This window comes from Balaenoptera borealis, assembly GCF_965194805.1.
Source record: "Balaenoptera borealis genome assembly, chromosome: 2".
Lineage (NCBI taxonomy): Eukaryota > Metazoa > Chordata > Mammalia > Artiodactyla > Balaenopteridae > Balaenoptera > Balaenoptera borealis.
This window is the reverse complement of record NC_138867.1, coordinates 62560493-62585285: the sequence shown is the minus strand read 5'-3', so window position 1 is coordinate 62585285 and position 24793 is coordinate 62560493. Positions and strand designations below refer to the sequence as shown.

At 39.7% G+C, this 24793-nt stretch overlaps 2 protein-coding genes across 14 annotated transcripts in view; both read right to left on the bottom strand.

Moving 5' to 3' along the window:
* PDE8B (phosphodiesterase 8B) overlaps positions 1 to 24793 on the bottom strand; it is a 328186-nt gene that overhangs the window by 221519 nt on the left and 81874 nt on the right. The window lies entirely within an intron of this gene.
* The window catches only part of CRHBP (corticotropin releasing hormone binding protein), a 481877-nt gene continuing 457822 nt past the window's right edge, over positions 739 to 24793 (bottom strand). For all 3 annotated transcript variants that reach the window (XM_082378185.1, XM_082378184.1, XM_082378186.1), the window contains one exon: positions 739 to 24396. In XM_082378185.1, coding sequence (XP_082234311.1) covers positions 2263 to 3564 — 1302 coding nt within the window. In that variant the 5' untranslated portion in view covers positions 3565 to 24396 and the 3' untranslated portion in view covers positions 739 to 2262. The remainder of the gene's footprint in view (positions 24397 to 24793) is intronic.

Below are 24793 nucleotides of genomic sequence, written 5' to 3'. Positions count from 1 at the left end.
GTATCTGACCCTGTGTCTCTGCCCGAAGTTGGAGTGTCCCATACTGCAGCCTTACCACGAGCCTGAAGGTCCTGTTGCTCTACCTGTTTTCAGTCTTCCACTCTGGAGCCTCATGCTGTAGCCCACGCCTTTAACTAGAGTGCTTCTGTGCCCAGGAGCTCATGTCAGATGTCAGCGGCCACCAGCACATCCAGCCCCGAGTCTAACTCATTCTAACACTGCATCAAACACTGCCCATCTGAATTGTTTCCAGGTCTGCTGCAACCACCGAGCCTGGATCTTCTTGGTCCGACCCTCCCCTTTGTTCGTGTGGTCCAATCTGACTCCCCAGCATCCTTCTTATCACAGTGGTGCTGGTGGTAGAGAGTCTTCTTCAGCTCTCCTCCACACCGTACTTCCTGCTCGTAAGTTCACCATTAACCATTTATTCTAGTAAAAACTGATGCAGTGGTTGTGATGAGAATGTAGCATGTTACAGGCACTTAGGAAAACAATTTGGCAGTGCCTTAAAAAGTCCAACATACTTTTTTTTTTTAGAATCTTATTGTTTAGGGTCATATTTATTTATCCCAATTTCTTTTCTATTTTCCTACTAATCTTTTTCTTTTTTTTTTTTAACATCTTTATTGGAGTATAATTGCTTTACAATGGTGTGTTAGTTTCTGCTTTATAACAAAGTGAATCAGTTATACATATACATATGTCCCCATATCTCTTCCCTCTTGCATCTCCCTCCCTCCCACCCCTCTAGGTGGTCACAAAGCACCGAGCTGATCTCCCTGTGCTATGCGGCTGCTTCCCACTAGCTATCTATTTTACGTTTGGTAGTGTATGTATATTCATGTCACTCTCTCACTTTGTCCCAGCTTACCCTTTCCCCTCCCCATATCCTCAAGTCCATTCTCTAGTAGGTCTGCATCTTTATTCCCATCTTGCCCCTAGGTTCTACTGACCATTTTGTTTTCTTTTTTTTTTTTTTTAGATTCCATCTATATGTGTTAGCATACGGTATTTGTTTTTCTCTTTCTGACTTACTTCACTCTGTATGACAGACTCTAGGTCCATCCACCTCACTACAAATAACTCAGTTTTGTTCCTTTTTATGGCTGAGTAATATCCCATTGCATATATGTGTCACACCTTCTTTATCCATTCATCTGTTGATGGACACTTAGGTTGCTTCCATGTCCTGGCTATAGTAAATAGAGCTGCAATGTACATTCTGGTACATGACTCTTTTTGAATTATGGTTTTCTCAGGGTATATGCCCACTAGTGGGATTGCTGGGTCATATGGTAGTTCTATTTTTAGTTTTTTAAGGAACATCCATATTGTTCCCCATAGTGGTTGTATCAATTTAAATTCCCACCAACAGTGCAAGAGGGTTCCCTTTTCTCCACACCCTCTCCAGCATTTACTGTTTGTAGATTTTTTGATGATGGCCATTCTGACCGGTGTGAGATGATACCTCATTGTAGTTCTGATTTGCATTTCTCTAATGATTAATGATGTTGAGCATCCTTTCATGTGTTTGTTGGCAATCTCTATATCTTCTTTGGAGAAATGTCTATTTAGGTCTTCTGCCCATTTTTGGATTGGGTTGTTTGTTTTTTTGATATTGAGCTGCATGAGTTGCTTGTATGTTTTGGAGATTAATCCTTTGTCAGTTGCTTCATTTGCAAATATTTTCTCCCATTCTGACGGTTGTCTTTTCGTCTTGTTTATGGTTTCCTTTGCTGTGCAAAAGCTTTTAAGTTTCATTAGGTCCCATTTGTTTATTTTTGTTTTTATTTCCATTTCTCTAGGAGATGGGTCAAAAAAGATCTTGCTGTGATTTATGTCATAGAGTGTTCTGCCTATGTTTTCCTCTAAGAGTTTGATGGTGTCTGGTCTTACATTTAGGTCCTTAATCCATTTTGAGTTTATTTTTGTGTATGGTGGTAGAGAGTGTTCTAATTTCATTCTTTTACATGTAGCTGTCCAGTTTTCCCAGCACCACTTACTGAAGAGGCTGTCTTTTCTCCACTGTATATTCTTGCCTCCTTTACCAAAGATAAGGTGACCATACGTGCGTGGGTTTATCTCTGGGCTTTCTAGCCTGTTCCATTGATCTGTATTTCTGTTTTTGTGCCAGTACCAAACTGTCTTGATTGCTGTAGCTTTTTAGTATAGTCTGAAGTCAGGGAGCCTGATTCCTCCAGCTCCATTTTTCTTTCTCAAGATTGCTTTGGCTATTCAGGGTCTTTTTTGTTTCCATACAAATTATGAAAATTTTTGTTCTAGTTCTGTGAAAAATGCCAGTGGTAGTTTGATAGGGATTGCATTGAATCTGTAGATTGCTTTGGGTAGTAGAGTCATTTTCACAATGTTGATTCTTCCAATCCAAGAACATGGTATATCTCTCCATCTATTTGTATCATCTTTAATTTCTTTCATCAGTGTCTTATAATTTTCTGCATACAAGTCTTTTGTCTTCTTAGGTAGGTTTATCCCCAGATATTTTATTCTTTTTGTTGGAATGGTAAATGAGAGTGTTTTCTTAATTTCACTTTCAGATTTTTCATCATTAGTGTATAGGAATGCAAGAGATTTCTGTGCATTAATTTTGTATCCTGCTACTTTACCAAATTCATTGATTAGCTCTAGCAGTTTTCTGGTAGCATCTTCAGGATTCTCTATGTATAGTATCGTGTCATTTGCAAGCAGTGACAGCTTTACTTCTTCTTTTCCAATTTGGATTCCTTTTATTTCTTTTTCTTCTCTGATTGCTGTGGCTAAAACTTCCAAAACTATGTTGAATAATAGTGGTGAGAGTGGGCAACCTTGTCTTGTTCCTGATCTTAGTGGAAATGGTTTCAGTTTTTCACCATTGAGGACAATGTTGGCTGTGGGTTTGTCATATATGGCCTTTATTATGTTGAGGAAAGTTCCCTCTATGCCTACTTTCTGCAGGGTTTTTATCATAAATGGGTGTTGAATATTGTCAAAAGCTTTCTCTGCATCTATTGAGATGATCATATGGTTTTTCTCCTTCAATTTGTTCATATGGTGTATCACATTAATTGATATGCATATATTGAAGAATCCTTGCATCCCTGGGATAAATCCCACTTGATCATGGTGTATGATCCTTTTAATGTGCTGTTGGATTCTGTTTGCTAGTATTTTGTTGAGGAGTTTTGCATCTATGTTCATCAGTGATATTGGCCTGTAGTTTTCTTTCTTTGTGACATCTTTGTCTGGTTTTGGTATCAGGGTGATGGTGGCCTCATCGAATGAGTTTGGGAGTGTTCCTCCCTCTGCTATATTTTGGAAGAGTTTGAGAAGGATAGGTGTTAGCTCTTCTCTAAATGTTTGATAGAATTCGCCTGTGAAGCCATCTGGTCCTGGGCTTTTGTTTGTTGGAAGATTTTTAATCACAGTCTCAATTTCAGTGCTTGGGATTGGTTTGTTTATAGTTTCTATTTCTTCCTGCTTCAGTCTTGGACGGTTGTGCTTTTCTAAGAATTTGTCCATTTCTTCCAGGTTGTCCATTTTATTGGCAGTCCAATATACTCTTACCATACAATCCTGACTGCACTCTTATGTATCTACTCAAGAGAAATAATGACAACATATGTCCACATGAAAAGTTGTATGCAACTGTTCATAGCAGCATGATTTATAATAGCAGAAGACTGGAAACAACTCAACTGTCCATCAGCTGACAAATGCATAAATAAAACATGGTATATCCTAACCATGGAATACTATTTGTCAATAGAAAGGAACAAATGACTAACACCTGGTATAATGTAGATAAACTCTGAAAACATGTGAAGTGGAAGGAGCCAGGCAGAAAAGACTACATATTGTATGATTCCATTTAAATGGAATTTCTAGAAAAGGCAAAAACAACAACAGAAAGAGGTTAATGGTGGCCTGGGTCTGGGGGTGGGACAAATACTAGGGATCTTTTAGGGGTGACAGATATGTTCTAAAACTTGATTGTGGTGATGTTTGCATAAGTATATAAATTAACTAAAATTCATGAAATTATAGACTGAAAATGGATGAACTATATAGTATGTAAATTATACCTCAGTGAAGATGTTTTTTAACATAAAAAATGCAGTGATAACTCCTAAAAGGCATAAAATTTGTCCCAAATATAGAATATCTTTTTTTTTTGGTAGTATAGATGGCTCTACCCCACTGTATTATATTTTATTCTGTGGCTATACTATAGAAGGCATCTTCTGAGAACCTCTCCCCACCCACACCCCCACAAAAAGTTAGACTCAAGCTTAGTAACTATAAGTTCACCATGAACATCTCCCACCAACTTCACTGCAAATCTTGATTAAAAGGCACCACTTTAAAAAAATAAATAAATATGTTATAGCGAGTATAAAGTACAATTAATTTCTTGTTTGACATTTTTTAGAATGGTTAAGCTAATGAGCAAAAAGAAATTTGACTGATACTTTAATAGAAAACTTAGCAGACATTGATGTCTTACCTGAAGTCTCACTAATAAAATCTCAACATGATAAACTGGATCTCCAAATCATACTTACTATTTTATCAAATCAAAAAGGTATCTAGCGGGACTTCCCTGGTGGTCCAGTGGGTAAGACTCCACCCTCCCAATGCAGGGGGCCCGGGTTTGATCCCTGGTTGGGGAAATAGATCCCACATGCATACCATAGCTAACAATTTGCATGCCACAACTAAGAAGTCCTCATGCTGAACTAAGAAGTCTCATGCCGCGACGAAGATCCCACATGCCGCAACTAAGACCCAGTGCAGCCAAAATAAATAAATATATAAATATTTTTTAAAAATGTATCTAGCTTCTCTTAATGGCTTACAAATGGCTTCATTCAAGACAGCTCTAGACCTCCCACTGTTTTGTTTGTTTTGGTCTAATATCCTGCACAACTAGTGTTCTTTGAAATACACTTTAAAACATGCTGATGTGGATGAAATATGTTTAGTTACTATCTGTTAACTTCTCCTTCAGCACCTTTGCTAATGATATCTGGTCACCTTTCTCTTCTCTAATTATCTGTGTAATTAAGGGGTCTGCACCAATGTTTTCTCTCCTTTAATGGATAATTTTAGTGTGGAAAATAACACCCAATCTTTCTGAAATTAAAATTCACACTTTCAATGAAAATAGCCCAATCTCCTATCCCTGTGTAATTTTAAAACTTTCCACATGTCTTTGTAACAGACACAGACTCCTCCAGCTTCAGATCTATTGTGAAGATCTTGGATGAGGTTAAACACGTTCCTCTCCGGAAATCTCATTCTTGTAATAACCCAGGCCTGTCTTTCCAGAATGCTCTTCTACTTGGGTGGCTTTTAAAGCATGTTTATCTATCCCTGCTACTGGTCCATTATCCCCTGGGAACACGATGTTTTGTAGGGGGTCCTCGAGCTGAGGAACACGACAGCAGCACTTGGACTTCAGTCTATCCAAGTGCATCCAAATATAAGTGGTTTTGATTCCTTCATCAATACTTTTTCTGTGATCCTTCTGTTTCAACAAGCTTTCCAATGATAGCACAGAAGTCAAAATAAAGACATTTTCTACATTTTGTTTTAGTCAGTCAACTGAGAGTTTTTCAGAAAGGCAATTTAAATTTTAATTAAAACTCGGGGCTCACAGGAAGGTTTGTACACCAGATTCTACTCATGTAGAAAGAAAATAAGCATAACCCGCAGGAAAACCCAGTGTACTTCTGCCTTGTAATTGGTCAAATAATATTATGCCAACATTTTCTCCATCAATAGGGGCTAGTTATTAATTTATTTCTGGCAAAATATTCAATATAAAATGTTACAACCACACTAAAAAATTATTCAAAAGCATTTGAGTTTCAATTAATTAAGCAAACAATTATGTAAAATTTTATGCAAAAGACCACTAGTGTGTGAAAGGAAGTAAAGAAAAATATTAATTCTTACGTCCAAGAGCTCCTTGATTGCATTTCCACAAAATAAAAATATTTTTCCTTTCAAATAAAGATTTCCAAATATGCAGGAATAAAATATTTAAGAAGTCTTTTGAATAATATGTAGTTACAACCAAGCAGCATTTTGATAAATTTTGTTTACAAAACTTCCTAGGAAGTGACCAGATTGTTGTTCATTTCAGTAAACACACATTGACTTTTTTTCAATATAAAAATAAAGAATGAAGAAGAGAAGAGTAAGACAGTTGCAAACAGGAATTGCCATCAACAAAGGAGATGGTGGCCGCTTGAAAAGAGGTCTTTTTCTAGAGCAGTCACTAGTACAGCACCATCAGAGAAGCAGCTCTTGTATGAAACATCCAGAATACTGAGCAATATACTTACCATGACTCCAACCCATATATGTCATTTCTCTTTGGTTAAGTACTGAAAGTAACTCACAATATTTATTCAAATACTTTCACTAGCAGAAATACCATAGTTCAAAGTGTATTGTTCTTGAGGGATTCCCTAGTGGCACGGTGGTTAAGAATCCGCCTGCCAATGCAGGGGACACGGGTTCGAGCCCTGGTCTGGGAAGATCTCACATGCCGTGGAGCAACTAAGCCCGTGAACCACAACTACTGAGCCTGCGCTCTAGAGCTCACACGCCACAACTACTGAGCCCGCGCGCCTAGAGCCCATGCTCCGCAACAAGAGAAGCCACCGCAATGAGAAGCCCGAGCACCACAAGGAAAAGTAACCCCTGCTCTCTGCAACTAGAGAAAGCCCACACGCAGCAAATAAGACCCAATGCAGCCAAAATTAAATAAATAAAAATAAATTTATTTTAAAAAGTGTATTGTTCTTGAATCTCAAGATTCAACACCTTAAATGATGTTCAGTATGAACTGAAATACTGAGAGAATAGTGATTAGATGCCATATACTTCAACAGATTAAAAGTAATTTGAGGAGCTAAATAGGTACATTTTACTTATGACACAAAAACAATCATAGTAAGAATAATTGCTTACATTTATCAACAGCATATGAACAGCATTACCTACATTACCTCACTGAATCACATATTGATAGCAATTGTATCAAGTAAGCACTATCATTATTTATCTCCATTTTACCCATAAAGGAATGAAGGTTAAAGAAGTTCAGCAGCTTGACCAAGGTCACACAGTTACTAAGTGACAAGGCCGAGGCTGGAATTCAAGTCTGTTTGATGTCCAAGGCCAGCTCCCAACCACCTTCCCTAACTCTCTCACAGGATAATGTGTTCTTAAAGCAAAGTTCACAGTACTCTTGGATGATCTCTCTGGGGAAATGGGAAAGCTAAATTGATTTGCTAAAAAATCACAAGCGTCTGGCCAACTTGCATTTCAGATTTTGCATTTAAAAGTTCTAAGTTATCGTTTAAAAAACAGAGCTGCTATAGCTGCTAAAATGTCTCTGAAAAAGGCACCAGCAAGAACACATCACCTCGCTCACTACCACCACAAGCAGCAACAAAACACTCTCTTATGGTTCAAAACCCTCCTTAACTTGTTTCAACACCAAACTTATGCATGGCCCACGCCAATGGGCCTCCTGTAAAATATCCAGAGGTCCTGGTTCTGGGTAAGGTGCAGTAAGCACACTCCATTCTGTCTCTCCAACCTAATGCAATTATAAAACCAGAGAGAATTCATGGAGCAGTTATTTGAGAACCTTGAAAAGTAAATAGTAGCAGGTAGACTGGAGAAGACAACCAGAATTCAAAGTACCTTTGAACTGGTAGTGAATTGACCATTTTTCCCCCATTGGTACACTTGGCCCATATTCAGTGCAGACTGAAAACCATCAGTGCTCTCAAAGAAAACTCCAGAAGAAGCCCTAGTTCTGGCTCAAAGAATGGGAAAAGGGTCTCCTAACACTTGGAGGGGGAGGATTCCCCATTTTTTCCATCTTTTTCCATTTTCTCTCATCCCAGCCTTCAACCTGTCTTGTGACAGTAGCAGCAGCAATCCATTCAAGACTAAAACTCTAAGGGAAGAGAACTTTCCTCTTCAGTTTGAGAAGCTGTGGTCTGGAGGAGGTGATCAAATCCCTGTTACTCTTTTTTTCTAACTCTACCCCCTCATCGCTTGGCTCCAAATGTGGCCACAGTCACAGGAAGTGTACAGCAGAATGAGGTAAATAAAGTCCCAGAAACCTGGCCAGAAGACCAAAAAGGGAAGCCCTGGGAACTAGAAAATACCAAGAGATTGCAAAGAAGGAAGAGCTTGGAAAAGCAAAACCAGCAAGCTGTTCATGGACTCCTGGGGTCACCTACAAGTTGCACACACGTGGATCTCACACTAAACAGCATACCATAGACTTTGAGAACTAAACTATGAGATAGATCACCTCCCAGGTCACAGGCTGGCCACTGGGTGGCATAAACACCAGACACAAGCAAAGAGCACTGTAAAGGCTTTGAAAATGAAACTGTAACCCACGGAAGGCTGATAAGAACTTGTAGCCTAAACCCAACTGGGTTGATTCCCTGTTGAAACAAAAATATCAGGATCTGACATAAGATTTAATCAAGATACAAAGTCTCACAGTATAATACGATCCAAAATTCCTGGACATAAGAACCAAGAAAGTCACAACTTGAGTGGGAAAACAGAATCAAAAGATGCTAACATCAAGTGACAAAGATGCTAGAATTATCTGAAAAAGACTTTAAAGCAACTATTATAAATATGGTCCAATAGGTAAAGGTTAACACTTGAAACAAATAGAAAGGTAGAAAGTCTCAGCAAAGAATAGAAGATATAATGAAGAACCAAATAGAAGTTTTAGGATTGAAAGATAAAATAACCAAAGTAAAAAACTAATTAGACAGGCTCAATATTAGAATGGAGGTAAAGGAAAGAATCAGTGAATTTTAAGATAGATCAATACAAATTATCCAATCTGAACAACAGAGAGAAAAGACTGAATAAAAAATTAACAGAACCTCAGAGACCCATGGAACAATAACAAAAGGTCAAACATAATGCCATGGGAGTTTGAGAGAAGACAGAAAAAGTCTTGAAGAAATAACACCTGAAAGCTTCCCAATTTTGGTGAAACCTACATATTCAAGAAGCTAAGCAAACTCTAAACAGGATAAACTCAATCAAATCCATGTCCAGAAACACTGTAATTAAACTACTGCAAACTAAAGACTATGAAAAATTCTTAAAAGCATCCAGAGAAAATTATGCATTATTTATAAGGGAACAATGACTCAAATGACAAGATTTCTCATCAGAAACTATGAAGGACAGAAGGAAGTGAAGCAACATTTTCAAAATGCTGAAAGAAAACTGTCAATCCAGAATTCTATATTCAGTGAAAATAGCCATCAGGAACTAAGGTGAAATAAAGACTTTCTCAAGCAAAGGAAAACTAAAAGAATCAGTTTCCACCAGACCTGCTCTAAAAAAATTTCTAAAGGAAATCCTTCAGACCTAAGGGAAATGATACCAGATGGAAACTTGGAAGATCAGGAACAAAGAAAGAGTAACAGAAATTGTAAATATCTAAGTAAATATAGTAGACTACTGTTCTTCTCTTGAGTTCTTTAAAGTATGTTTGGCAGTTGAAAGATAATTTTACAACATCTGATGGAGTTTTTAATGTACATAGATCTAATACATAAGATAACTATAACAGAAAGAGGGTAGGATAAAAGGACCTATATGAAGATGTCTTCATACCACTTGAAGTAGAACAATGTTTCTAAGTGGACTTTTCACATGCAAAGAAATATTGTCGAAAACATAACATATAAATTTAAAGTGAATACTAACAAGTTTTCAATAACCCGAAGAAAGCAGGAAAGAAGAAATATAGGAATAAAAAAACATAGGACACAAACAGGAAGCAAATAATAAATTTGTAGATCTAAATTGAAACACATCAATAGTACATTAAATGTAAATGGTCTAGACAAATCAATTAGAAGACAGATTATTATAACGGATTAGAAACACATGACACAACCATATGCTGTCTACAAGAAATGCACTTCAGATATAGGTAGGTTAAAAGTAAACGGATGGAGAAAGATATACCATGTGAATTCTAATCAAGAGAAATGAAGATTGGCTGCATTAACATCTAAGTAAACTTCAGATCAAAGAAAATTACCAGGGATTAAAAGGGGACATTACATAATGATAAAAAGGTCAATTCACCAAGAAGACATAACAATACTAAGCTTGTAATCAACAAATGACAGTGCTGCAAAATACATAAAGTAAAAACTGACAGAATTAAAAGGAGAAATAGACAAATCCGCAGTTACAGTTGGGAGCTTCAACACTCCTCTTTCAGTAATCAATAAAAGTACTAGACAAAAAATCAGCAAGGATATAGAAGAACTGAACAACACCATCAAACAGCTGAACCCAACAGACATTTATAGAACACTTTCCCTAGAAGATATCCCATTTCTTTGCTTTGCAGAAAAACTTCTCAAAATAGTTTTCTAAATTTGCTGTCTCCAATTTCTCTCCCTTATTCTCTCTTTAAACTGCTCTAAGTAGATTTCTGCCTCCATCACTGTGCTGCAACTGTCCTGGTCAAGTTCACCAATGACCTTCACTTTTCTAAATCCAATGGTCCAATATCAGTCCTCATCTTACTTAATCTATGAGGAGCACCTGACACAGTTGAGGACTCCCTCCTCTTTGAAGCACTATTTTTCACTTGGCTTTCAGGTTACTGCACTTTCTTCCTCCTACCCAGTGGCTACTCATTCTCAGGAACTGGATTCCTCCTCATCAACCCAATCTCTAAATGCTGGGTGCCTCAGGACTTAGTCTAGTTCTTGGATCTCTTCTTCTTTCTGTCCACACTCACTCCCTTGGTGACCCCATCCAGGTTCATAGCTTTAGGTGTCATGTATGTACTGATGACTCTCAAACTTATGTCAATGGGTAGGACCTTGCCCCTCAACTCCAAACCTGTATATTCCACTGTCTTTGCAACATCTCCACAGAGCTATCTATAAGCCAACTCTAACTTAACATATTCAAACCTTATCTGGCTACTATCATTTCTTTTTTAAAAAGTACTTATCACCACCTCAGTGGTTTTCAATTACTCAGGGCAAAAATCTTAGTTCACACATGACTCCTTTCTTTTTCTCAGCTTAGTGGCGATAAAATGTAGTAGTTGAAAATATACTCTGGATCCAGACCACCTGGGTTAGAATCCTATTTTCACCACTAACTAGTCTGTGATACTACACAAACTACCTAAACTTTCAGTGCCTCAGTTTCCTTATCTATAGGATAGGAATAATAATAATACTTACTTCCTCGTAGGGCTGTTACAGGGATTAATTAAATTAGTATGTATAAATTATTTAGTGAGAATATACAAATGTTGGCTATTGTTTTTCATATCATCACCATGTCATACTATCAAACTTAATCCATCAGAAATTATGTCATCTGTGTCTTCCAAATACATATGGAATCTGACCACTTCTTACCATCTCTTGCCATTACCCCTCTCATCCAAGCCATGGACATTTCTCTCCTGAATTATTCCAGTGAGCTCCTAACTTGTCTCTTTCAGACTATTCTCAATGCATCAGGCAGAATGATCCTAGTAAAATAAATCACTCCTCTGGTTAGAAGGTGGTTCAAAGTAAACACCAGAGTCCTTAAGATAGATTAAACGGACACATGATGTGCCCACCCGTCATCTCTCTGACCTCACCTCCCCTACCTCTCCCTCTCACTTATTCCACTCCAAAAATACAGACCTGCTTGTGGTTCTCTCAAAATGCCAAACCCATTCCAGACTGAGGGACTCCCTCTGTCTGCATCACTCTTCCTCCAGACATCCACATGGCTTGCCCCTTCACCTCTTTCAAGTCTTTTCTCAAAAGCCACCTTCCCAAAGACCCTCTCTGGCAATACATCACAGCAGTTAAGAGCCCAGACTCCACAACCAGCCTGGGTTCCAATCCTGACTTTGCCACTTCCTTCAGTAAATTACCTTCAGTAAATTACTTAATCTCTGGGCTTTCAGTTTCCTCATCTTTAAATGGAGAATAATAATGTTACCAACCTAAATAAGGTTGTTGTGAGGATTCAACGAATTAACAAATTGCTTAGAACGGTGCCTGGTACATGGTGAGGGTCATATTTATTAAATCTAAGAAGCTATGCATTATAAGACACACAATTATTTTATCTGCCATTTTAAATACTGTCAATTAAATTAGTAAATGCTATCAATTACAAGATGCATACCAATTTTAGAGCTGCAAAAATGTTTTTTGAAAAAGTACGTCTTAACATCAGTGAAATGTGATATGAAATGTGATATAAATGCTGGCTATTCAGAAGGTCATTTCCTCTCCTCTTCCCTGAATTGTTTTCCTCCCTAAGAATTATCTCTAACTAACATATTTGTCTTAGTCAATTTGGGCTGCTATAACAAAGTACCATAGACTGGGGGGCTTATAAACAAAAGAAATTTATTTCTCACAGTTCTAGAGCCTGGAAGTCCGAGATCAAGGTCCCAAGCACAGTCGAGTTCTGGTAAGAGCCCTCTTATGGGTTTCAGACTGTCACCTCTTAATTGTGTCCTCACATGGCAGAAAAGAGGGTATGAGAGCTCTCTGGGGTCCCTTTTATAAGGGCACAGATCCCTTTCATGAGGGCTCCACCCTCATGACCATATCAATTCCCAAAGGCAAAGGCCCTATCTCCTAATACCATCACACTGGGGGTTAGGATTTCAACATATGAATTGGGAGGGAGGACACAAACATTCAGTCCATAACAATATTTATATTTTACTTACTTGTTTTTTCTATTGGTAGTCTCCCCCAACTAGAATGTAGCTCTAAGGAGACAGAAAGTTTTGCCTTTTTTTTTTTTTTTTTGCTGCTAGAACCCAGTATCTTGGACATTGCCTGACACATAATCGGCCCCCAATCAATATTTGCTGAATAGATGAATGAAAGTATAAGTGAAAAAAAAGGATATGAAAGAAATATTTCTCGTTGATCAGAAGATGAACACAGAATTTCAAGATGTGCTGAATCCATGAATGAAAATGGTGAGTGAATTCTAACAGAGTAAAGACCTTGTTTGTAGTCCCTGAACTGAGGACACAGTAGGTACTCAACAAATACTTGCTGCATAACTGAATGAATGAATGAATGCCCTGTATGCAATCTCCTGGTCCTTGATCGGCAAGAGTGAGTCCCTAAGAGGAGAGCACAAGCATAGCCCAGAGGATCTTATTCCCATGCTGACAGGCCAAGTGCTGAGATACACACAGGAAATGGGGATAAAATGCTGAACATTTTACAACAAAGGTTACTCTGAATACTTTACCAATTGAATGATATACTAAAAGATCGATAAACACAGCCATTTTTAGTCTATACCCCCACTTTTATGTTTCCCAACTCGGAGTTCATACATGCACCCATGCACACACACACAGACATCACATCACAACATACAGATAAATACTGGAAGGAAGGCAGGGTCATGGGTTTACCCTGATACAAGAGGGGCCCTGAGGCAGCCATGGCATAGGACAATGACTACCGTAGTTATGCTGAGGCCAGGAGCGCTAAGGATGGTCCTCATAGATGGGGGTTGGGGTGATGGTGGAAAAGGACTAAAGGGGAAGTCTTTGCAGTAATGTGATGACCACAAGCATTTACCAAGTGTCAGGCACTCCACTACATCTTGCATGCATACTCTCATTTAATCCTCACTATTCCCAAAGGAGAGAGGTATCACTCTTACCCCATTAAACAGATGAGAAAACAACCTAAGCAAGAATCATATATTCTCAAAGATGACACATATCCTAGGAAAGTCTTAGTCTCATCTGGTCTGGACTTCAGAGGTCTAGGAATCTGGGGGAGGATTCTGGAGGAGAGAGGATAAAGGTCAAGCTGCTATGGAGGGGCCCTGGGAAGGCAAGACCAGCCTGAGGCCTCTGGTAGACTGAACAAGAGCTGCCATGACCCGAGAGCAAACCAGAGGGTCTGGTCTCTGAGCGGCCACTCCGCTTGTTCTCTTTCGTCATTCCTGAGTCTTCAACCAAGCCCTCTAGAATATGACAGTCTTGTCTCATCTCCACTCTGGGGAAGCACAGACAGAACCTTAAGTGTATGGGTTGGCTAGACTCTTAAAGTGGGGAGGAGGGCCCCACTCCCACCCTGAGGCCCGCACAGAGGTGGAAGCAGTGCAGATCAAAGCAGAGGACAAAACATCATGGGATGCAGTCAAGAGCCACGCAGTCCTTCGGGTGCTAGGTTCTGGGAGCCATTTTATCAATAAAGGTGACATTCCCTACAGAAGGTCAATACTGGAAGGACATAAAGAAATGCTGGGCATGTGTTCCACCTTGTCATCAAGAGCTGCAGCCAAGACTCTGCAACTGGAGAAACAGCCAAAATTATAAGAAGCAAGTCATGGGAATGCAGGGACCTCAGCAAGGGGATCCCAGTACGGCTGCCAGATGGCACCCTCCTGGTTGTGGCCACTCTGGGACAGGCCTTGGGCTCTGGCTAGCCTCTGCCTTCAGTTCCTCAAAGGTACCTCCTGACACCTGACAACTGTTTTGTAAAAACAATAGATGCACCGGGAGTACCCAAAACAAAGTAGGTACTCATTAAAAACATATATATGGGGGCTTCCCTGGTGGCACAGTGGTTGAGACTGTGCCTGCCAATGCAGGGGACACAGGTTCGAGCCCCGGTCTGGGAAGATACCACATGCTGCGGAGCAACTAGGCCCATGAGCCACAATTACTGAGCCTGCGCGTCTGGAGCCTGTGCTCCGCAACAAGAGAGGCCGTGATAGTGAGAGGCCCGCGCACCACGATGAAGAGTGGCCCCCACTTGCCGCAACTAGAGAAAGCCCTCGCACAGAAACGAAGACCCAACACAGCCATAAATAAATAAATAAAATTAAAAGTATGTGTCACATTTAAAAAATATATATACATATGCTATATGAATGAATGAATGAATGAACAAAGGAAGGAATGAATGAAAATAGATTTGGGTCTTAAATGCCACTCAGTGAAATACTTATTTAAATTGGCTTATTTCCATTGTCAATCTAAGGACTCATGTCAAACTTTTCCCCCTTAAATGCAAAAAACTCAAATATATTAAATCTGGAAATATTAATAAAAGATATTTTGCAAAGGTCGAAAACAAACAAGCAGATTTATTCCAACGCAACAAAAGTCTATTACACACACACACACACACACAGCTGGGGAGTGGGAAATGAAATCCCAGGAGCTCAATCTCCATGGAGGCAGGTGAACCATTAAACACAGCATGAAGTCTCTTTTCAGTTCAGTTCTCCTATCCTAAGTACTTTCATTTGAAAGTTTATCCTAATAAGCTAGTGATCAAAATATAAGCAGCATTCATCATACCTACAATGCTAGAAGGTTCTGTCCTCAGTCTGCAGAAGAGGAGGATCTCGCTTCCTTATAGGGCCCTTATAACAACCACAGGAGGTCAGGGCAGACTCTGTTCCAGGATCTGCTCCAGGGATGTGCGGGTAGCTGAGTGCTTAGCAAAGAGCAAGAAGGGCTATCACCGTCACCCCACAGGCCTGTTCTTGGGGAAAGGGGGCTGCAGAGGGTAAGGGAGATGTAAAACCAATCAACCAACCAAAGAACCGACCCTGGCAACCTCGCTGGCACACACAGTGTGGGTGTGCTGCCTTCTACCTCGCATAAAAGCTCAGGAGCTGGAGTTGGTAATAAAACCCCACAGCAAAAAGCCACAGGGTGAAATCATGGTTTTCTTACTCTGAAGACAAGAAGGAAAACAAACTGATTAGCTCCCATCACTGCACACAGCCAAGCCCCGACCAACGTTGAATTACACTGCCAGTGAAATCTTCCGATTCAAAAGATGTGCTACTTGCAGCAGCATTCCCCCTCAAGTTACAGGTTTTATCATTTCACTTTTTTATCATTTTTAATCCCTTAACCCTGTATTACAATTTTTATCATTAAAAGATACATTAGTCAGCCAAGGCAATGATGTACTTGGTTTCCATGACAACCCTTCACAAAAAAGTTCAACCTCCTGCATCACCATGAAGCACTTTGAAACCCATTTCCTAGCAACCCCACAGGCACCCAGAGACACAGACCTTCATCTGCCCTTTACTTAGACCTAGAAGAATTACATACAGGATGACAGAGAAAGCAGGTCACTAGGTTACCACCAACACTGCAAGTCGGCATATTTCATCAATGTATGAAGCAGAATAGTTCCCAGCTGGGTCTGCAGGGAGACATATGCGGCTATCTGGATGTCTTTAACACATTGCATCTTCCCCTCAGCTCGGGGTTACAAAAACGCTCAATTAAATTCCACTTTGACTCATTTGACTTGAAGACCAGTGAACACCTTAGAATAATTCACTAATATCTACGCATTCATCTGAAAAGGGAAATTTTAAAATCACCCCCTGCCAATTATGAAAGCATGGCACCCTCTGTTTTAGGCTTATCGCAGTATAATGATATGCACAAATGTATTAGGAAAATAAGAAAAATGTGCAAACTTTAAGAGACTTCATAACAAAGTTACGATGTAAAAGATAAGAAGCTTCTGCAGGAGTAAACGTGAAATAGAGTGGAATTTTTTAAAAATGAGAAACAGACGTTTTTCTATACTTGCACTATTTCTCAACGTTCTCCAAAATAACACCTTCTAAAATTAACAAAAAATAGAATGTGCTCACTGTAAAATAGTTGGTTATTGTGCAAACTGGTCTCCAACTGCAACCCACCACCCCCGTCCACTGCTCCGTACCCGGGGAAGCTCACCTCTGCAGCCTGCACCCACAGCCTCCTTTCCCAGCTGGCTTCACGTTGGCAAGGCAGTGGAGGACGAGGGGAAACTGAGGTTGGGGCATTTCTTCCCCACTCCTCCCTGCTTCAGTGCCCTGGCCTGGAAATAGCTTGTGCCATCATGAGCGCAGCTCCTGCCAGGAGCCCTACGGCCCCCAATGCTCTCTCCTCTCTTGGCCCCTTCAGCCCTAGATCCGGTTGCTAGTCGGGGCACCTCACTGTTTCCTGTCTTCCCTAATCTCTGCTCACACCTTTTCTCCATTTAAGTCTTTTCATTAGAACCATCTGAGTTGAATTGTTTCCCTGACTGATGCAACTTTGACAACTGCAATCAATTCTGAATTAACATGCAGCAAAATCTTTTGTCACACAGCTCCCTTTTGACATTATTACCATTATCATTCCTACCTTCTCTGATTATCATACAAAAGAAGCTAGAAAAGAAGGTGATTTGAAATTCCCTCCTTTTAAGCATAAATCCAATTCATTCCACTATAACCAGGGAAAAGGCAGCCTAAAGAGAGACAGAATGTTTCCTTAGGAACTTTATTTCCTTCTACAAAGCAATGCTACTTAATCAAAATAAGAACTGGAAAAGTAGGAAGGGCAGTTTTCCACAGACCTCCTCCAAGTCTTTTTTAGCTGGGTCTTCACAGCCTGGCTTGTTTAGCTTGCTGTATTGGGAATTTCCACAGCCGGCAGCTGCATCTGCATTCACATGAGCAGGTAGAATATGCATTCCAAAACAACTACACATGAATTTTGCATGAGCCACCATTTGGGAATTATCTTTACCTCCATTCCCTCTAAATTAGCAAAACAAATATCAACAACCAACACACAATGTGTGACTCATTGTGCCCAAACCGGAAACCTGGCCCTACATTTAATTCCAGTGTTCCAAAGATTTCATACTGATACTAAGCTTCTGAACCAAATCCAAACCTTAGTTTCTGCACTTGTAAAAATGGTGAATAACCCTCTCAGGTGTTACTGTGAGATCTGAATGGCATGTACTCAATGGCGCCTCCTGTGGCAGCAAAAGAAAGTGCCACTTAACCTCAAGTTGTTTGCCTTTCCTCAAAATCCTACCAATTACTTCTCTTAGACGGGAACTGGGGCAGTGATTCAAATGTGTAGGTTTTTTCTAATGGACAGGCTGGGGCCCGTTAGACTTTTTTTTTTTTTAATCTGGTTTTTAAACTTTTTTTTTTTTTTGGCTGCGTTGGGTCTTCGTAGCTGCAAGCAGGCCCTCTCTAGTTGCGGCAAGCAGGGGCCACTCTTCACTGCGGAGGCCTCTCCCATCGCAGAGCACGGGCTCTAGGCGCACGGGTTCTAAGCGCACAGGCTTCAGCAGTTGTGGCATGCGGGCTCAGTAGTTGTGGCTCACAGGCTTAGTTGCTCCTTGGCATGTGGGATCTTCCCGGACCAGGGCTCGAACCCACGTCCCCTGCATTGGCAGGCAGACCCCCAACCACTGCTCCACCAGGTAAGTCCCGGCCCGTTGGATTGTGATTCTAGAGCTCTGGGATAGAATCCACAGGGGATTCTGGCATACTTGGGTATATGAATATATTACATGAGCGTAAAGCTCAGTGTGGGAGTTAGGCCTGTGCTCTGCCTTCCTGAGCTAAAAGGCTACAGAGAAAATAAAAATGACAAGAAGCACTAACACAGTTATTCTGGGGGTTCCCTGAATCTAGCATAGAACTGAGACCCAAATTCATATCAGATTTCACCTACGGTATCTTGTTTAATTCTTTAAAACAACCCTGAATTAGCCACTAGGGAAATACAAATCAAAACCGCAATAAGATCTGCCTCACATCCACCTGAATGTCCCTAATAAAAAAGACAGGTAACAAGTGTTGGTGAGGATGTGGAGAAATAGAGACACCCCCCTCCATACCTGGTAGTAGAAATGTAAAATGATGTGGCTGCACTGGAAAATAGTTTGATGGTTCCTCAAAAAGTTAAACATAGAGTTACCATATGATCCAGCAATTCCACTCCTACTATATACCCAAGAGAAATGAAAGTATATGTTCATACAAAAACCTGTACAGGATGTTCATAGCAGCATTATTCAAAATAGCCAAAAAGTGGAAACATCCCAAATGTCCATCAATGAATGAATGGATGAACAAAATGTGGTATATCCATACAATGGAATATTATTGGGCAATAAAGAGGGATAAAATACTGATACATACTACAACACAGAAGAACCATGAAAACATGATGCTAAGTGAAAGAAGCCAGATGCAAAAGGCCACATATTGTATGAGTCCATTTATATGAAATGTCCAGAATAAGCAAATCCATAGAGACATAAAATAGATTAATGGTTGCCAAGAGTTGGGGAAATAAGGAATTGGGACTGACTGCTAATAGGTATGGAGTTCCTCTTGGGTAGGATGGAAATATTTTAGAATTAGACATTGGTGATAGTTGCACAACATAATGAATGTACTAAAAATCACTATATTATACACTTTAAAGTGGTGAATTTTATGTTATATGAATTGTAACTCAATTGAAGAAAAAGTCAATGACATGACACTTTGTACCAAGTGTTCTGGAGTAGTACTTGTTCTGGAGTAGTAGTATTTTAAGCAGTAGTACTTACAATGTTCCAAGCACTAGACAGGACTGGACAGGGGGCCCCACCTGCGGTCTAGGCTTACTAAAATTCTAACACCAACTTTTCTTTTATCAAACTGTTTGCAAGGAAAATGAATTCTGTATTTGATTCTACCTCTTATCACTGAGGCATATGGTTTGACTAGAAAGTAAATTTACATAGTTACATTGATTACATTGAGAACATAAACATTGTAAAGAATATTTGGAGTTAAGCTCCTCTGCAGTCAGTCACTAAATCTACAAACCTACATAAATTTGCAAACACACTTTATAGACCTCTTCCTTCCACCCATCCTTTCTGTCTTCCCATTTCTCTCTCCCCTGCCCCCAGCAAGGATGTTCTGACAAAACTACACCAAAACTTGGGCATCACTCCAGATTATTCCATCTCCCACCTCCGCCTTATCGAAACATCAAATCACTTCCTAATTTAAAAAATAAAAATGTAGGGTTTCCCTGGTGGCGCAGTGGTTAAGAATCTGCCTGCCAATGCAGGGGACACGGGTTCAAGCCCTGGTCCGGGAAGATCCCACATGCCGCAGAGCAACTAAGTCCGTGCACCACAACTACTGAGCCTGCGCTCTAGAGCCCGCGAGCCACAACTACTGAACCTGTGTGCCACAACTACTGAAGCCCGCCTGCTTAGAGCCCATGCTTCGTAACAAGTGAAGCCACCGCAATGAGAAGCCTGCACACCGCAACGAAGAGTAGCCCCCGCTCTCTGCAACTAGAGAAAGCCCGCACGCAGCAACGAAGACCCAACGCAGCCAAAAATAAATAAATAAATAATTAATTTTTTTAAAAAAATGTATTCCCTCCACTCTATTGCCACTACTTTAATCCAGGCCCTTTTTATCTCTTGCCTGAATTATTGTAAAAGCTATCAAAGTCAATCTCCCACAATCTTCCCAGATCAAGAAACCACAACCCTATGTCACTACCCTGCTTAAAACCCTCCCTGTGATCCCCTTGATAAAGTTCTCATTTTTTTAGCCTGGCAAAGGAGAAACCCCAAAACTGGCCCTTGCCTTATATTTGACTCTTTTGCATGTCTTCCACCCACAGTTTACACTAAACTGTTGGATGGTAGCCCTCAGACATACCATCCTATTTCACCCACCCCGCTCCCATGTCTGTGCACACTGTTCCTTCTGTTTTAAAATTCCCTCCTCCTCTCCCTATTACCATATACACACCAAGTTAATCCTTATTTGTCGTTCAAGGTGACACTCAAGTTTGCATTATTTGAGAGGCCATTTGCATGTCAGGCTGGGTTAGATGCTCTTCCTTCTTGCTTCTGCGGAACCCTACCTCTCTCAGACATTAGCAAACTATAGTAAACACCTGTATGGCAGGCAGACTCTAACATCTCCCGCAACGATTCCCACCTCCTAGTATTCATACCCCTGTGAATCCCATCCTCTTGAGTGTGGGCTGGCCTAGCGACTTGCTTCTAATCAATAGAATACAGCAGAGATGATGGGCTGTCACACCTGTAATTAAGATACACAAGATTGTGACTGACATCTTACTAAAAGATGGTCTCTCTTGGGACTTCCCTGATGGTCCAGTGGCTAAGACTCTGTGCTCCCAATGCAGGGGGTCCGGGTTCAATCCCCGCTCAGGGAACTAGATCCCACATGCCGCAACTAAGAGTTTGCATGCTGCAACTAAGAGTTCACATGCTGCAACTAAGGATCCTGCATGACACAACTGAAGATCTCACATGATGCAACTGAAGATCCTGCACATGGATCCTGCAAGTGGCAACAGATATCTCACATGCTGCAACTAAGACTGGTACAGCCAAATACATAAATTAATTAATTTAATAAAATAAAATACAGTCTCTCTTGCTGGTTTTGATGAAGCATGCTGCCATATCTGACTGGTCCATGTGGCAAGGAACTGAGGGTAGCCTATGGCCAACAGCCTGCAAGGAACAGAGTCTCTCAGTGTAAAAGGCATTGAAGAACTGAATCCTGCCAATAGCCATGTCAGTAAGCCAGTCAGACCTTCAGATGAGACCTAGCCCTAGCCAACACCTTGCAGGCTTGTAAGAGACCCTGAAGTAGAGGACACAGATGAGCTGTGCCTGGATTCCTGACCCACAGAAACTAATAACAAATTTGTGTATCTTAAGCCACTTAATCTGTGGTATTTTTACACAGCAATAAATACAGGCATACCTCATTTTATTGTGCTTCACTTTACTGTACTTCACAGATATTGTGTCCTTTACAAATTGAAAGTTTGTGGCAACCCTACACTGAGCAAGTCTATCAGTGCATTTGTTCACTTCATGTCTCTTGTCACACTTTGTTAATCCTCGCACTATTTCAAACTTTACATTGTATTTGTTATGGTGACCTGTGATCAGAGATCGTCAATGTTATAACTGCAAAATGATTATGACTCGAATGCTCAGCTGATGGTTAGCATGTTTTTAGCAATAAAGTGTTTTGTTTTTTTAGACATAATGCTATTGCACACTTACTGGACTAGAGTATAGTGTAAACAACTTTTATATGTACTAGGAAACAAAAAAATTCATGTGACTTGCTTTATTGCAATAGTTACTTTATTGCAGTGGTGTGGAACTGAACTTGAGATATCTCCAAGGTATGCCTGTACCTATTTGTATGTCATTTCCCATCCCAACTAGAATATAAACTCCCCTAAGGAAGGGATCATCTTATTCATCTTTGTATCCTAAATCTAACACAGGGGCTTGATGCTCAGTTAGACTCTCAATAAATATTTATGAACTGTTGTTGAATTGCACCAATCTACCCTAACACTTCTGCATGTTTGACAACCAAGCTGCCCTAGTTTGACAGCACCACCTGATGGCCCGCAGAAGGAACCGTGACCCAACCTTGCTTCTCTCTCCTAAACTGAGGCAGGTGAACAACTCTGTCTTCCTTCTTTCATGACACACAATAAAGTTACTCTACCTTCAAGAGTATCTCTTCTGGACATGCACAGGCACACAGCCACTTTTTATATCACTTTCTCCATCTTTCAGTTTCTAATCTGCACCCCCAAAATCCATCTCATTCTGATACATGTTTGCTCTCTCTCTTGATAGCATCCCTGCTTCTCTCTTTCTTCCCCTGCGCCACCCCAACTTCATCACACTTTCTCATTCACTCATATACAACTCAGGAGCCACCCTAAGCATTGCTCACTGATAAAGCTGATATATCTGTATAAGGAAAAAACCAAGATCCATTTACAAATGACATTAACATAAGAAAGCACTTCGGTAAAAGTATCTGTAGCTCAGATATGTGATTCTAGCACAGAAAAGAGAATCACATTTTTAAACACACGAAAGAATACACATCTGTGCATTCAATTTCTAAAATGGAAAAAAAAAAAACCTTGATTTTAGGTCTTGATGATTAAAAATTAAGATAAGGTATTAATTACATTCTAAGTCCTCATGAAGATGCAAGGGAATTCTTTAAAGCAATCAGTGATGCTAAGCCCCCTGTGGGTGTATTCTGTGGGTGTTGACAGGGTTAATGATAATGTAACTGCTGAACTTTAAGGTAAGTGGAGAGACAGAAGTGAAGGTGAAAAGGCAGTCACAACTCTTCCGAAACCATTTTGCTGCCATGAAAAGGTGAGGAGAATTACAGTATCCAACAGACATTTACCATTGAGAGGACCAACCTCCTCTAGAAAATTTTTCTCAAAGATCTCACAACTCCATGAAAGTGAAACTATAGCTGGGGTAAAAACAGAAAAAAGCAGGTTTTACTCACAAAGAACCCTCTGCTACAGATCTTACGCTCGAGAAAAACTATATTAGTATTTTACAATTTCTAGAGAACTAAAGGGCCCAAAGAAATTCTCTATATGATGGGCAGAAGTTAACGTCCCAGATTAGATAAATAAAGGCTTTCTGGAAAAAAAATTATTTCATTATTGCACTAAAAAAAAAGATATCATAATATGAAAAGATATCAGCATAGGACCATTCTCTTCAGCAACAGTTATAATAGCAAAACATAATTCAAAAAATATCAATAGCGGACTGGATGAATAAGCTATCGTACAGCCATACAATGGAATATTATGCAGCTATAAAATGGAATGAGGAACATCTTTATGAATTATGGTGGAGTGATCTCTAGGATAGATTGTTAAATGAAAGAAGCAAAACGCAGGAAAGTGAGTTAGTATGCTACCATTTATCTAAGAAATGGAGGATATAAACATGGTTGTATGTAATTAAAACAATAGTATAAAAATCACAAACATTTTAAATATAGTTACTTTTTGATGGAGGGCACAGTATGTAGAAGATAGGGATAAAATCTAAACTTCTCTGAATATACCACATCATAAAGATTTTACTTTGTAACATGTAAAAAATTTACATTATTATAACAAAATCAAATTTTTAAAAAGAGCAAATCAAAAGTCAAATGAAACAAATGAATGTAACTGTATTGAATTCATCACCATTCCACTGTTAATAGGATTGCTACATAAAAAGGAACATTCAAATGACTTAAAACACAATAATTTGCCTGTTCATCCCTAGTAGGATATACTCTAATGTAAAAAATTACTGGGAAAAAATACTAAACTGTTTTCAGCGATGATTCTGAGACAGTTGCATGTGTGTTGTGGGATAGAACAAATGAGGAATTATCCTGGTGTTGTTAAGAACCAGGATTTATGTCATGGGAAGAGGAAATAATGTTAAGACTGATGAGGTTAAAGAAAAGGCCCTAAATCTGAACTGGAAGTGTTAGTATAAACTCATGATGCATTTTATCTTTAAAAACATTTATTTTCTGTCTATGTCCACTTAAAAAGCCAGGAGACAATGACCAGTCCATTAGCAATGATCACTCCACTGCCCAGATCATGTCTCTAAGAACCATCTTTCAATAAGAAGAATTAGGGTCCTGAGAGAAATGACTAACTCCATAGCAGGGAGTGAACATGATGAAACTGGAACATCCTGTCACACCATCAGGCAAACGACCTATCAGAGATAACTAGGAGACAACATGGCTACTTCCAGTTGCCAAAGATAGACCAGTTGAGCATCAGTAGGAACAATAACTGCAGCTGACTGGGACACAGCTGATATTTATAAACTGATAAGTTTATAACAATACTAAAAACATCACTGGTTATCTTTGGAGGATGCTAGGGAATCAAACCACTATTTTGAAAATTGCTACGTAAAAGAGAAGTCTCAAGCATTTACCCCATCTTTCCCATATGAACTGTACCTCAGCATAGTCAAATAGTTGATGAGGGGAGTTTCTCTTT